At 43.6% G+C, this 16,238-nt stretch overlaps 1 protein-coding gene across 1 annotated transcript in view; it reads right to left on the bottom strand.

Moving 5' to 3' along the window:
• LARP7 (La ribonucleoprotein 7, transcriptional regulator) overlaps window positions 1-16,238 on the bottom strand; it is a 1,030,416-nt gene that overhangs the window by 616,238 nt on the left and 397,940 nt on the right. The window contains exon 7 of the mRNA XM_044061552.1: window positions 14,368-14,754. Within this exon, the coding sequence (XP_043917487.1) occupies window positions 14,368-14,754 (387 nt within the window). The remainder of the gene's footprint in view (window positions 1-14,367; window positions 14,755-16,238) is intronic.

Here is a 16,238-nt window from a genome sequence, read left to right as displayed (position 1 = left end):
TTCCGATATCCTAAGCTTGGTACATGTACCTCCTGACATGTAATGCTGCTCACCTGGCAGAAATACATAAAGAGTGCAGTCTCTAGTTTCACACACATGAACTGAAAAAGTATAACATGAAAGACACAAAAATCACACACACACACACACACACACACACACACACACACACACACACACACACACACACACACACACACACACACACACCCACACACACACGAAAATTAAATTATATACTAAAACAAAAATCCTTCCACTGAAGAAGGATGAATTGGCCTGGATAGACAGAGGGGGAAACAATGGGAGGATAATTATAGTCTACTGCAGAGGTCCTTTACATAGATTTACTGACATACTACTGGACAGTTATATTTGACTCCTAATACACCCCACAATGGGTTTTGTTTGGAAAGAATCCAAGTATTATAAAATATACCACCATGAGAGACCACAGCCAGAAGAGGACCAAATGCAAATCTCATATACCCAAAGTCTTTTATCACCAAGTTGCCACATGATACCAACTTCCATTAACAGCAGTCCAAACAATAATGCTCAGTGAAGATGTAAATCAATGACCAACTGGACAAGGTGCAAGTGTTTGTAAGGAACACGTATTTAATATATTGACCAGGTTATTCCCACTAGGGTAGTACCTTGTTTTAACATCTCATTCAAAGGAGAACACTCTCAGGAGTGCAGCCACCCATCTTATGCTGCAGTGCAGTGTCAGTAATACATCTACTTGGTGTGAGAATAGAACCAACAAACTTCTGCACCACAGGCAGGTGTGTTACCTGTTGCACCACTTAAACATTTGATGGAAGTAGTCACAATGCTGATGCAGTCAACTTCAATAGCAACATTTTCCAGGGAACCATTAAACAGCTGTAGAGAGAAAATGCAGTTAAAAATATGCCAAGGTAGTGACTGTTTAGTGTTAGATGCGAAATGTCTGTAGAGAATGGTCTATGCAAAAAGGTCTACTTCCAGCACAACCCACCTGCTGGTTAAGTCTAGGAAAGTTTCAATGTATCACATCCATCTGTGGGCATCTGCATAAGCTCTGCTCAGTTTGTTTGCCGTCACATTTTATCTGGAAAAGATATATATGGCCTTCTGCCATACTTGCCTCTGTGCTGCCATCCCACATCCTTGTTCATCTTGTCTGCACAGCAGATAGTGAGAGCCTTCCTTTTTGTTTATAGGTTCATAGGTTGGTACTAGGCTATCAGCCTTAGGGCCTATACAAGCATAGCCATAACAATTTCCTGGATATTTCTTCCCACAGTATTATACACTTTATCACTGTGGTATTATGTGTGTGCACTTGCAGGACTCCCCTTGCATGGAATGAATAACAGACTTCAATGTAAGGATGAGTGCCATAATTTCCTTGATGTTTATGTGCTTCCTCTGCATCCTATTTTCCAATGTCCCTTGGACCTGAATCCACCATATGAACTCCCATGCTATGTCTGAGGAGTCTGTTTAAGAGTCACTGTCAATTCTAGGAGTTGCAAGGGTATCCTTTTTCATGACATATTGCTGAATCCGTCCTGAAATTTCTTTCTTTATAAATGGAAGCAGGGAAATACTGTTTAAATGACGGAGGTGCTGATGCTATCTGATTTTCAAGTACCACTGAAGTTGCCTTATGCAGGTATGCCAAGAACACTATCAGAATAATTGTTGCCATGTACTTTTGATTTCTCTGGCTGAGTTTTTTATTTTTCTTCTTTGGATGGAGTTGGTGGAAGCATAGTCAGCACCTCCAGTCTGTCTTGGGGAGGAAGGTTCTGTAGTGTTAAGACATGTTCTCAGAAAGTTAACTATCTGAGGGGAGATAAAGGAAGATGTCTCTCTGCTGACTGTCAATAAAAGCCCAGGTCTCTAAAGGCCTTCAGAGTGAAATTCATGACATTCAAAGCACCTTGGTACGCTCTGGTAGTACAAGATAATCATATAGGTGGGAACAGATATGAATGCCATTTGTCCTGCAAAATGCTATCACTGGGGTCAAACATTGTGTGAACACTAAGCAAAGTGGACAAGCCAAAGGGCAAGGTGCGGAAAGTACAGTTTTGTACCTACCATAAATGTAGATGTCCGATAGGAATGCATCTGCAGTCCTTACAAATGGGTAGTCCTGTCGTCAGGCAGCCCTTCGGTCGGCCGGATTCCAAAGTCTGGGTCTGGCTTCGGCTGGTGTCGCACTTCACCCGACGTCATCGTTGCAGTTTTTCGGGTATAAAGGCATCAGCCGACGCCATCTTCCTCAGTGTTTCTTGCCCCAGATGCCAGGTGCCCTCTTGGATGGCTAAATTTGGATAAATGCCAATGTTTCCAAATAGTAGGGAGCAAACACATAAAATAAGCATGTATGTACATATATACAAACAAATACACCATAATAGATCACCCCCAAGCTAGCTGAAGGATGGCAAATACCCTAGGAGTACCACAGAGGGGAAAGGTGGGTGGGTAATCCTGACTGCAGATACATTCCTATCGGACATCTACATTTATGGTAGGTACAAAACTGTACTATGTCCTTCAAGGATGCATCTGCAGTCCTTACAAATGGGTAGAATACCATAGCTAAACTAGGGGAGGAGGAAAAAAGGAGAGATTATGGTGTAGTTAGGATCCCTTGCAAAACAGCAGTGGCAAAACCTGCTCGGGATCAAGAGTATAAAGGTAAATTGTAATGCTTGGCAAATGTATGCACGGAGGTCCAAGTAGCAGCCTCTATAATGTCCTTGGTAGCCACTCCTCGTAAGAAAGCTGTGGTAGTGGCTGTAGCCCTTGTGGAGTGAGGCCTGATGTTCTCTGGAGTTTTCTTTCCAAGGTAGGAGTAACAAAATCTAATGCAATTTCCTATCCATTTGGAGATTGTCTGTTTTGAAATTGGTTTTCCTTCCTTTCCTGTCGCATATGCTACCAGAAGCTGGTCAGTTTTTCTATTGGACTTGGTCCTGTCCAGGTAGTAGCGTAATTGTCTATGTACATCCAAGGTATGCAAGAGTCTTTCTCCCCTGTTCTGTGGGTTGGGGAAGAATGTAGGTAGGTGGATAGCCTGATTTAAAGACACTCTGGATACCACCTTAGGCATAAATGTAGGATTTGTTCTCATGGACACTCTATCTTGATGGAAGATCAGGAAGGGTTGCACTGCCATTAATGCCTGTAGTTCAGAGACCCTTCTTGCTGAGGTGATAGCCAGCAGGAAAGCAGTCTTCCAGGATAAGTATTGTAATTCTGCTGTTGCTGCTGGTTCGAAAGGGGGGAGTGTCAATTTTTCTAGCACAAAGTTCAAGTCCCATGCTGGCAATGGTGGTTTCCTGGGAGGTTTTACATTTTTAATTCCTCTCAGAAACTGTCTGAGCAGAGGATGAGAGAAGACAGGAGGATCCAAGCTGTATTCTGCAGAAATAGCTGATGCATGTATCTTGATGGAAGAATAGGACAGGCCTGTATGGAAGAGCTCTGCCAAGTACTCCAGGATGTTGGCTATGTTTACCAGTGCCGCATCTTCTCCCTTTGCAGTACTCCAAATGAGATATCTTTTCCATTTTGCTGCATAATTCTTTCTTGTTGAAGGTCTACGAGCCTCAAGGATTATGTCTTTAACTCTTTGGGATAAATTTGGGTTAATTGCTCTTATGCAATGTTCCAGGCAGTTAGCTGCAGAGTTTTCAGGTTTGGATGCAGGATGTTGTAGTTGTTCTGTGTTAACAGTAATGGGATCAGGGGTAGTGTCCATATTTGTTCCAGAGACATGCTCCTCAGCAATGGGTACCAATGTTGTCTTGGCCAGTCTGGAGCTATCAGAATGATCCTTGGACGTTCCTCTTTGATCTTCAAAAGCACCTTGTGCATCAAAGGAAGTGGTGGGAATGCGTATGCTGTCAGGTTTTTCCAACTGAAAGATAGGGAGTCCACCTTCCAAGCAAGTGGGTGGTACGTCCTTGTGCAGAATTTCTTTAGCTGGTGATTGAGTGGGGATGCAAATAAGTCTATTTGTGGTAATCCCCATTCTCTTGTGATGGCTTTGAAGATGTCCGGATGCAGCATCCATTCGTGGGCATCTGTGGTAGTTCTGCTTAATATGTCTGCTAGAATGTTTTCTTTTCCGGTACAAAATTGCTTGTAACTGAATGTTGTAGCTCAGAGCCACATCCCATAGGTCCAGTGCCAGCCGGCATAGAGGATATGAATGTGTGCCTCCCTGTTTGTTGATGTACCACATAACTGTGGTGTTGTCTGTCCTTATCATCAACTGACCTTCTTGGAGAAATGGTCTGAATGACTGGATTGCCAATTTTACTGCCAGCATTTCCTTTAGATTTATGTGCAGGCGCAGCTGGTCTTGAGTCCATAAGCCTTGTATGCACTTGCCCAGCATGTGTGCCCCCCAACCAAGGTCTGAGGCATCTGTCGTGATGGTTTGGCTTGGTTGACTGTTGCAGAAGGGCAATCCTGTGTTTGATTGACAGGCCTGAGCCCACCATAGGAACTCTTGCTTCAGACATGGGATTATTGGAATTTTGGTTGCTAGGCTGTGCTTGTGTTGGGACCACAGATTCTTTAGGTACCACTGTAGCTTTCTCATATGCAGTCTGGCATGAGGGACCAGAATTATGCAGGATGCCATGAAGCCTAGGGCTTGTAGTACTTTTCTTGCAGTTAGATGGTTCTGCTTTGTTAATGCCAAGAAGTAGAGAGGTAGTTGCTCTTTCTTTTCTGCAGTTAGGAATGCCATTTGTTTTGATGTGTCCAGCTCTGCACCCAGAAAGGTTATTCTTTGGGATGGAATCAGCCTTGACTTTTTTATATTGACTGTATATCCCAGGGCTTGCAGCAGGTAAATGACTCTTTGTAAGTCTTCTGTTAGCTTGCTTTTGTTGTCCGCTTGTATCAGGCAGTCGTCCAGGTAGGGATAAATTTGGATTCCCTGAAGTCTGCAATGAGCAATTACTGATGCCAGGCATTTCGTGAACACTCTGGGCGCAGTAGATAAGCCAAAGGGCAATGCTGAGAATTGATAATGCTCTGATCCTGCAAGAAATCTGAGGTATCTTCTGCAAATTGGTCGTATGGGGACGTGCAGGTATGCCTCCTTGAGATCTAGAGTAACCAGCCAAGACTCCTTGCCCAGCATGGGAAGAAGCTGCTGTAGGGTCAGCATTTTGAATTTTGGAACAATGACGAATGTGTTTAAAGCGGACAGGTCGAGAATAGGCCTCCATTTGCTCTCTTTTCTTGGTACCAGGAAAAGTCTGGAGTAAAATCCCTTTCCTTGTTCCATAGATGGTACCTTTTCCACAGCTCTCATTCTTAATAGTTGAGATATTTGCTTTAGAGCTTCTGCCCTTTGAGTAGGTGGTAGGTTTGGCATTCCTCTCTTTCCTGGTAGAGTATGGAAATGTAACCTGTAACCTTGGTCTATAGCTTGCAAAATCCATTTTTCCCTTGTGATGCAATGCCAGTTCTTTGAAAATAAGGTTAGCTTTCCGCCTAAGGGTGCTTCTAGTTGTTCCCTGGTAGGCGGTGCCACAGCCAAGTCACTGTGATTGTGTTGTTGTAGTGGTTGTGGCTGCGTCCGTGCCTCGCTGGTTGTTACCTTGCCACTGGCGTCCCCTGTAGGCACCCCTGGATTGGTTTCTGCCTCTTGAACGCCTATTCCTGCCTCTCTGTGTCTTAGAGGAGTCCGGAAAGGACCAATTCTAGGAGGGCCAGTTCCTGCTAAACCTTGGAGGTTGAACCTGTAAGAAATCTTTCACTGTTTGTACAGATTTCGCCTTCTCTTCCATCTTTTTTAGTACCTGCTGTGCAGGGGAACCAAATAAATGGACTTTGTCCATGGGTGCATCCAAAAGCTTTGATTTGACATGGTCTGGTAATGCCTGCTCTTTCAACCATGCATGTCTCCTGATAACTGTGCCAGTCATGGCTGATCTAAAGGAAGCCTCCAGTGCATCATAGACACATTTTAAAGAATGGTTACTAACCTGCTGTATGTTATGTACCATTTCCTGAACATATTTTTTATCTAAAGATTCTTCAGAGGACAACTTTTTAGTTAACTGGTCAAGCATAAACTCTTGATATTGAATCATATGAAATTGGCAGTTCAATGCCCTAGCTGACAAAGTAGCAGAGGTGTAAACTTTTTTACCCCATCTCTCTAAGGACCTGGATTCCCTTTCAGAGGGGAGGGGGTTTTTAGTAGATGTAGTTGCTACAGCTTTAGGGCCCTGGGAGATAGTCTCTGGATCTGCAAAAGGAGCCTTGTATAAATGGTGATGAGTGTCCGGGACCCTGTAGAACCTATCGGGCTTAGCAGGGGCCGGAGGTAATGAATCAGGAGCACAGGCTAGACAAGCTACTACGTCGTGGTCTGGGCCTAGACAAGTTAAGCAGTAGGAGTGGAAATCTTTATGAGGTATTTGTTTCCCACAAGTTAAACAGTTATTCATTTTTTCTGACATCGGCTGAGGCAAGAAAGAGTCCCCAACGGGGTACTTAGCTTTTTAGAAGTCTTCGAAGTAGTATTCGGTAGTAGTGATCTCTGGATCTGACCGACCGGCACTTGCGAACAGCTTCTGCTTCGGGTGCCACGCGGCAAGAAAGACTGAGGAAGATGGCGTCGGCTGATGCCTTTATACCCGAAAAACTGCAGCGATGACGTCGGGTGAAGTGCGACACCAGCCGAAGCCAGACCCAGACTTTGGAATCCAGCCGACCGAAGGGCTGCCTGACGACAGGACTACCCATTTGTAAGGACTGCAGATACATCCTTGAAGGACATCTGTTAATGATCTCCCTTGCAGCAAATGTTAAGAATTTTCTGTGGCTTTTGTTTATGGGGATGTGAAGGTAAGTGTCCTTCATATCTAGGGTTACCACAAATGCTTCTGGAGGACTCTGATATTAGTCCTTACAGAATACACACCTTGAATCTGAGTATCTTTAGGAATTGGTTTAGAGTGAAGAGCTCTAGAATGGGTAACCAGAGCCAGCTCTCCTTGACACCAGGAACAGTCTGGAATAAAACCCTGTGCCTTCCTTCCCTAACGGCACTTTGGCTATAGCCTTATCTCTTGCATATCTTTTACAGCCAAAAGGATGAACACAGTCTGGTCTCGGATACCCCTGAACTAAGCTCTCTTTATAAACTGAAGACTGTATTCGGCTGTTTTTTATGCTTAGTACTCCTTTGTCCTGAGTGACTTCAACTTCAAGTTTCTATAAAGGTGGAAAGTGCCCTCCAAATTTTGGAGGGAGAAAAGAGAATGGAAATGGATCATGTTATCTTAGGAATGGGCAGGGGATACCCAACCTGAGTCATGACCAATCCCTCAAGGGTCCTGGCTCAGAGGGCCCTCAGTCCTTTCTTTACGTTTTGCTTGTCATTTCTCTTTCTACTTAGCCCCCGCCCCCTGCCAGACTTTGTGATCTCTTGTCTGGTGTTAGAAGGCTAGGTCTTTGTTGGGAAACTTCTGCTACACCTAGATACACATACCTGCAAAATTTGTTTAACAGACTGGGTAGTCTTTACCCTTTCCTCCACCTTTTTGTACACTTCTTAAGCAGGGAGGTCCAAAGAGAAGACCCTTGCTTAAAGGGGTAGCAAGTATCTCAGGCTTGACATTGGACATCTCTCCTAACAACTGATCCTGTTACTGCTAACCTGTAAAATGCATCTATAGCATCATAAACTACAGTTGTGTACAATTACCATAAATGTAGAAATTCACTGTTACAGTCATCACATTTGGGTTATCTGCTTGCAGTAGCCCTCAGTCGGCCTGATTATCGCAGTCTTGGGTCATGCGTCGGTTGCCGTCTCATCTTCCATGACATCAGGTCGTCAGGGGTATAAAATCATGCAGCCGACACCATTACATCAGTTTTTCTTGCCCCAGATGTCAGGTCCCCCCAATGGGAAGCAGTTAAATATATATATATATATATATATACACACACACACACACACACACACACACACACACACACACACACACACACACAAGGTTACACCTCCAACAAAAAAAGCAAATACACCAAAAAGCTTTTAAGCATAATAAAAAGGACTAGAGGTATAGCCAAAAGAAGTCAGGGGGCTGGAGGGAGGGTAACCAGGACTGCAACAGTAAATACACTCGAACATCTACATTTATGGTAAATGTACACAACTGTACTATGTTCTTTGTGTTTCACTGTTGCAGTCATCACATTTGGGTAGATTCCCAAAGCTGAGGATGGGAGGAGGAATTTAGATAGCATTAGGACCAGCTATAAGGCCCTGCAGACTGCAGTAGCAAAACCAGCTCTGGATTTACAGAAAATTGGCAAATGATAATGCTTGGTGAAAGTATGTACAGAACTCCAGGTAGCAGCTTCTAAGATGTCCCTGGTAGGGACACCTCTGAGAAAGGCTGTAGAGGTAGATGCAAGCCCTGGTAGAATGTGGCCTTATCCCCTGTGGGATAGGTTTTCATGGTGCTTATAGCAGAAATGAATGCAATGGCCTATCCATTTAGAAATGGTTTGCTTTGAAATGGCCTTCCCCTCTGCCCCTGTTCGGATTTCTTGAGAGGTTTAGTCCTATCCAAGTAATATCCAAGTTATCTGTGCACATCTAAGGAGTGCAGTAGATGTTCCCCTTTGTTCTGTGGATTAGAAAAGCAGGTTGGCAAATGAATGGACTGAATAAGAGCCACACTGGATACTACCTTGGGCATGAAGGAGGGATTGGTCCTGAGGGACACCCTGTCCGCATGAAAGATGATGAAAGGCTCCACTACCATAAGGGCCTGTAATTCAGACACCCTTCTTGCTGAAGTTTTGGCGAAAAGGAAGGCTGTTTTCCAAGAAAGGAATTTCAACTCTGCACTTGCAGCTGGCTCAAAAGGAGGCAGAGTGAGTTTTTCCAATAGAAAGTTAAGGTCCCAGGCTGGAGTTGGGGCTCTCCTGGGTGGTCTTAAGTTTTTGGCCCCTCTGAGGAACTGCTTGAGCAGTGGAAGAGAGAAGAGGGGTGGTTCTGTGTTGAAATGAGCTGAAATGGCTGAGGCATGAATTTAATGGAGGAAAAGGAAAGGCCCTTGTGAAGCATCTCAGTTAAGTATTGAAGAATCTGAGGTAAATTGGGCGCTGCTGTGCCCATCCCCTGAGCTTGGTTCCAGGAACAGAATCTTTTCCATTTTTCAGCATTAGATTTTCTAGTACAAGGCCTCCTTGCCTCCAGAATGACATCCAACACTTGTTTACTGAGGGATGGTAACAGAGAGCTCAGGTAATAAGCCAGGCTGCCAGGTTCAGGGTTTGAAGCTGAGGGTGCAGAATCTGGCCCTCCTGCTGGGACAGGAGGGTAGGGGTCTAGGGCAGGTGCCCTGGAGCTAGCAGTGAAACACTGCGCAAGAGTGGGTACACCAGTGTTGGCGTGGCCAGTCTGGTGCAATCAGTATCATCCTTGGTTTGTCCTGTTTGATCTTTAGTAGTACCTTGGAGAGGAGAGGCAGAGGAGGAAAGGCATAAACTGATAGATTTTTCCAGGTGAAGGACAGGGCATCCACTTTCCAAGCTTGTTTGTGGGGAGTCCTCGTGCAGAATTTGTACAATTGGTAGTTCTGGGGAGAGGCAAACAGGTCTATATCTGGGCTCCCCCATTTGTTTATCAACATGTTGAAGGTCTTTGGTTCCAGTTTCCACTCGTGTGGGTGCATGAGATTTCTGCTTAGTTCATCTGCCAGTGTATTTAGCTTTCCTGGCAGGAACTGAGCCTGTAGGTGCACTTGGTAGCTCAAGGCTGTGTTCCACAGAGCCATGGCTAGTCTGCAGAGAGGGTATGAGTGGGTTCCCCCCTGCTTGTTTAAGTACCACATAACAGTGGTGGTGTTGTCCGTCTTTACCATAAATTGTCCTGGAAGAAGGTGGTCCTCGAAGGCTGTCAGAGCATTCTGTACAGCTAACATTTCTTTTTAATTGATATGCAGGTGCATCTGACTTGGGTTCCATTTGCCCTGAATGCACTTCCCTGCCAAGTGAGCCCCCTATGCATAGTCTGATGCGCCTGTTGTTAGGGTTTGGGCGGCAGGGGGCAGAGTGGATGGCAGGCCTCTACCCATCAAAGGAACTCTAACTGTAGGCAAGGTATGATAGGAATCATTGCTTCTAGATCCTGAGAATGTTGACACCATAGGTTTTTTTTAGATACCATTGTAGTTTCCTCATATACAGTCTTGCATATGGAATTAGGAGAATGAAAGATGCCATGAACCCCAAGGCTTGCAGTATTTGTCTTGCAGATAGCAGGGTCTTTGTGGCCATAAGTTTGAAGTAAGCTAACAAATGAACTTGTTTCTCTGGCGTGAGGAAAGCCATCTGGGAAGTTGTGTTCAAGCTTGCTCCCAGGAATACAATTTGTTGGCAGGGTACAAGACGTGATTTCTTTTCGTTTATGGTGCACCCCAGAGAAATTAGCACTTTTTGTACAAACACCAGATGATTCAAAAGTATGCTCTGGCTTTCTGCCTGAAATAGACAATCGTCCAGGTAAGGGTATATCTGAATATTTCTTTGCCTGCAAAATGCAATGACTGGAGCTAGGAACTTTGTGAATACCCTGGGTGCAGGAGATAAGCCAAAGGGCAGTGCAGAGAACTGATAGTGCATGTAGCCTGCTTTGATGCGTAGGTACCTTCTGCAAGATTCCCTGATTGGAATGTGCAGGTAGGCTTCCTTTAAATCCGGTGTTGCCAACCAGGCATCCTTGCCTAGCATAGGAACCAACTGGTGAAGAGTTAGCATCTTGAATTCTGGGATCACCAAAAAAGAGTTTAGGATAGAGAGATCTAGGACAGGACACCAGGAGTTGTCTTTTCTGGGCATCAGGAAAAGTCTTGAGTAGAAACCTTGTCCCCTTTCCTCTTCTGGGACAGTTCGAATAGCCCTTATACTTAATAGAGAGAGAGAACTTGCTTTTGAGCCTCTGCCCACTGATTTGGGGGTATATCTGGCCAACCGTTTTGGGTTGGTAAAGTGTGGAAGTGGAATCTGTATCCTTGGGAAACTATTTTTAAAACCCATTTGTCCTGGGTAATGAGTTCCCAGTTTTTTGCCTGCAGAGCAAATCTTTCCCCCTAAAGGAGCAGTCAGTTGAGAAGGGCTTGGAAGTTTTAAAATTAAGTCATTGAGATAGTTTACCATAGGGGGGAGACTTACTACTCCCTGCTTTGGAAGTGGGAGCCCCTCACTGCTTAGTCCTGTGCGTACATTGGGACTAAAGCCTGGGTGTTCTGCTGGTTCTGGGTTTGGATTGAGAAGGTCTGGAAGAGGCAGCAAAGGACCAATTCTTAGCGGGCCAATGCCTACTAAATCCTGGAGGCTGTATTTGCAGGAAATCTTTAACAGTTTGCATATATTTAGCTTTTCCCCCCATCTTTTTGAGTACTACTTCTGATTTGTTGCCAAACTGGCAGTCCTGGTTTAAGGGAGCATCCAGCAATTTAGCTTTAACATGATCTGGCAAAGATTGCTCCTTAAGCCAAGCATGCCTTCTAAGTATAGACCCAGTGACAGCAGCCCTGCAAGATGTCTCTAGTGAATCAAAACCACATTGCAAAGTATGCTTTCCAACTTGTTCAGCAGAATGCATTAAATCCTATAAACCCTTATTTTCAGCACAGTCAGGAATCAACATCACTTTCTGTTTAAGCAATCCAATAATATGCTGCTGACACTATAACATATGAAACTGGCAGTTTAAGGCCCTAATGGCTAAGGTTGCAAAAGTGTATACCTTCTTATCCCATCTATCCAGTGCCCTGGAATCTCTATCAGAGAGGGTAGGATTTTTGGCAGCAGTAGCCTTAATGCTCTTGGGTCCTGTGAAATGGTCTCAGGATCCACAGTAGGATTTTTAAAGAGGAACGTGTGAGAGTCAGGAACCCTGTAATATCTATCCAGTTTTCTGGGAGCAGGAGGTAAGGAGTCTGGGGACAAGCTAGATTCCGAAAAGGCATCATCAACAATGTCCAGTACAGGGGGGATAGCTAAAGGCCTGTGCTGAGGCAGGAGTAAGAAATCCTTAAGCCTCTTTTTAGAATCACAAAAAGTCAACGAGAGATCCGACTAAAGAAATACAGCCCAGAAGATGAAGTCAGGCAAACGCATCCACCACAGCTCGGACACCAGGAATGATCTTTCTTCCGTTTGTTTGAACACAAAACAGTACACCATAAAACGAACTTCCACAGAATAACTGAAGTAACAGCTGTTAATCTAGGTTAAGCGCTTTCATCTGTAACATGACAGACTTCCTCAGAACCAAGTTTGAACATAAAGTAGTCCTAGACCCAAGACTTTGATAATCAGGCCGACTGAGGGCTACTGCAAGCAGATAGCCCAAATGTGATGACTGCAACAGTGAAACACGAAGAACATCTACATTTATAGAGTGTCTGACGACCTACTAAGAGTGACCCCACAAGTTCAGCAACTCCTGTATCAAGTCTTTATGCTCAGTCCTCTCTACCTTGGTCCATATTTGTGCCAACAGGGTCTGCTGACAAGAAAGCATGTTGGATTGTCAATTTAAAGCCCTGAAGATATGGGCATCAGCTATATGTATATTTTTTAATTAAATCTATAAAAGGTTCTGTTCTCTTTGTCATTTGGGGTATGAGTTTTGGTAGAAGCAAGGACTGCTTCCTTGCCAGGATCCAGGACTACCATATCTGGATCCAATAAAGTGTTTCAGTACCTACTTGAGGGAATCCCTGACCTTATAAAACCAATCAGTTTTCCTAGAAGTGTGTGTGTGTGGATGGGGAGGGGGTAAGGGGGTCAGGCTTCGCTGATGCATTCAAAAACATCTTCCAGGACAGCTAGCACTAGAGGCACAATCACTGGCCTAGGTTTAGGGAGACCCCTGAAGGCCCTTACACCTCTGCTGGGCATCAGACTACTCCATGGAATCCAACCAGAAGGTTGTTTTCATTTCTGTGAAGAGTATTCCTAAAGGAAAAGTCCTCTGCTGAAGAGGAAGAGGACAAGGTGTCCTTAGTTTAGTGTCTCAGCTGATGGGAACCTGTCTACATATGTAAGTTGTCAGCCACTGAGTCAGATTCCACCTGAAGGGAGTTTATCCTTTTCTAAGAATTCCAGACACAGTTTGAAAATTCAGCTTGGGCATCTTGGACTTAAGAATTTCGGCCAGCTAAACCAAACTATCTGAAAAAGCAGCTCAAGCATGGTGAGTGGGTGAGCTGAGTCAAGCTGGGTTGCAGCTGCTTAGCTTTTGTTGCCTTGTGCCTACAATGTTTGGAAATGACTACCTTTGAGTTGACACCTCCAGCCACTATATGGGGACTGAAACTTCAATTCAGCTGCCTGGGACTTCTTCATGTAGATAAATTCTGGGGAGATCCAGTAGTCCCTTTTTGTAATCAAGATGCAAGCCTCAGGTAACAGAGGGTCTCTAACTGTTGGAAGGGCTTCAGATGTGACAGTCTGGGAGGACATTCCAGAAATCACAAAAGTGGGCATATAAGAAATAGTTGTGCCACATACTTCAGTCAAAATGGATTCCACAGCTGGGGGCTGCATAAGTGCTTCGCTAATACAGAATCACCAGATCTTGGAAAACCAAATTCTTAGTCACATCCTCTTTTTTTTCCTTACACTTCATCCTTTTCTCAGTATGTTTTTTCTCTTGAGGAAGGCTCTCAGAGGCCTTGGATGCTACTCTGGTGGACCAAAACCATGCGTGTGCCCCTTTTTTGGCAGCAAACTCATGCATAGACTTTTGAAGATGATGGCTTGTCCTTAGAGTGAAATATGCATCATGCATACAGGAATCCAAGTTGTGCTTGGGTACAGGCAAAAAAAGACACTTATTTTGGAAGTATATGTGGATCTGCTTGCAGCATACTAATCAATTATTTACTTTAACAGATATTTTTTCTGAGCTACATTCCAAATCAGATATTAGCTACAGAAATATCCATCAATCAAGATGAGAAAGAAATTCTGTACGGTGTACTTATCTGAACTTAAAAGAGTGACTGACTGACTACACAGGTAGTGGAGATGCATACAACCAATGCAAACTGCATGGCAAGAACTAAAGATGGTTGATAAACATTTAGAATATTGATGTCTTCATGCAAAAAAGAGGACTTTGTCCAGGGCCCATGGGAAGGGAAGAGATCTGGAAGACTGGATGGTTGAGGGCTACCTGGAAGCAGGATATTCCAAAAGTAAAAACTACAACTGTGAATACTAGGATAACTCAAGAATTATAAGACATTAAAGGGACTGTTAAAAATATTTAAAATCTCTCATCAGTAAACTAACCTTTAATGTCCTTATGAGCACTGCCAGGCTCAGTCATTTCTTCACTGTTGTAATGATCACCTTGATCTTCTGCGTATACTTTCTTTTCATCGTCAAGTTCTTCAAGGCTTTCCAAACTACTCCTTTTTCTTTTCTTGTGCTTCGTTTCCTCATCTAGCTCTGAACTTTGAGATCTGTCTCGCTTGCGATGCTCTCTTCTGGACTTCTGAGTTTCAGATCCATCTGTTTCAGAGCATTCGGAAGTAGTTCGTTTTCTTTTACGTTTACTGTGATGATGCTCTACACTAGCATCCATGTCAGATTCCTTGCTTTCTGCAGCTGACTGGCTGCTACTATCTTTTTTGCCATGGGACCTTTTCTTCTTTCTCTTTTTCTTCTCTTTCTCATCTAAAAAATGCAAATGAAAATCCAGTATTATAAAGTGATCTGCAAGTTTTCAAAATATGCTACAAGGTAAAAGTAACAACAGTAAAGCATCATGGATTTAAACTCAAAGGTATTGTTCAATTTTTTAGGAGTTAACTGCACAAAATTTTACTCACAATTTAAAACACAAAAGGGAACTACATCCAGAAGCGAAAAAAGTACTACATGTTTTTATCAATGGTCTGTGCAACAACTATGTTCTTACTTGTGTCTGCCATTTTTTTAAACTTTGACAATTTTATTGATGCAACTAGTTCAGAAACATTACAACACAATCTTTTAGCTATTAATAAGACAATAACATATACAAAACAAAAACACTAACTTGGAACACTGTACTTTCTAGCAGCTTACACCCCATTTGCCAAACAGGGTTTATACTATATCAAAAAGAAGAAACGCAAAAGAAAACACTCACAAAACTTCAATTTCAACATTTTTTCATCTCAAATCCTGACATCTGATTGATAAAAGTTCTACTATTTCACTGGCATCATCCTGTTATTCATTCCTTTCTTTTCCACTTTCTTCACAGCTAGGAAAACAAAGCCCTTGCCCTTATCACTGTTCCCCTCTTTTATGTAAACCTGTTGTGCAGACAGATGCTGTGATAAAGAATAGTTTTGTAAAATCTTACCATAAAGTACAGTTGTGTACCTACCATAAATGCAGATGTTCGAGTATATTAACTGTTGCAGTCATTACAATTGGGTTATCCTGCTGGCAGGCTACCCGCAGTCGGCCTAAATTCCAAAGTCTAGGTCCGGCATCGGTTGCTGTCACCTCCTCCCTGACGTCAGTGCACCAGGGGTATAAAAGATGCAGCAGACGCCATTTTCTTCAGTTTTTCTTGCCCCAGATGTCAGGTGCCCCCAAAAGGGTAGGCTAAAAAAATATGTCAATAAAGCATGCATGCACCAAAGTACATAATTCCTTCCTCTACAAGCAAATACACTACATAGGTTGTATAGAATACAGAAGTACAGATAAGTTGCAGCAAAGATAAGGGGGATGATGGGTGGGTAATCTGGACTGCAACAGTGAATACACTCGAACATCTACATTTATGATAGGTACACAACTGTACTATGTTCATCGTGTTTCACTGTTGCAGTCATTACAATTGGGTTGAATCCCAAAGCTAAGGTTGGGAGGCTGGAGCTAAATAGGATTAGAAGCGGCTATGAGGCCCTACGGAACTGCAGTGGCAAAGCCTGCCCTGAATTTAGAGTAGAGTGGTAAGTGATAGTGCTTTGTAAAAGTGTGCACTGAACTCCAGGTTGCAGCCTCTAAAATGTCTTTGGTTGGTACTCCTCTGAGGAAGGCTGCTGAAGTAGCTGCTGCTCTGGTTGAATGTGGCCTAATGGCCTTAGGCACTGATTTGCCATGTTGTAAATAGCAGAAACGAATGCAGTGGCCTATCCACTTTGAAATAGACTGCTTTG

The sequence above is a fragment of the Protopterus annectens genome, chromosome 2.part0 (genome assembly GCF_019279795.1).
Source record: "Protopterus annectens isolate FY-2018-M chromosome 2.part0, PAN1.0, whole genome shotgun sequence".
Classification (NCBI taxonomy): Eukaryota; Metazoa; Chordata; order Ceratodontiformes; family Protopteridae; genus Protopterus; species Protopterus annectens.
Note: the sequence above shows the minus strand (reverse complement) of the source record. Positions and strands in the feature narration are given on the sequence as shown.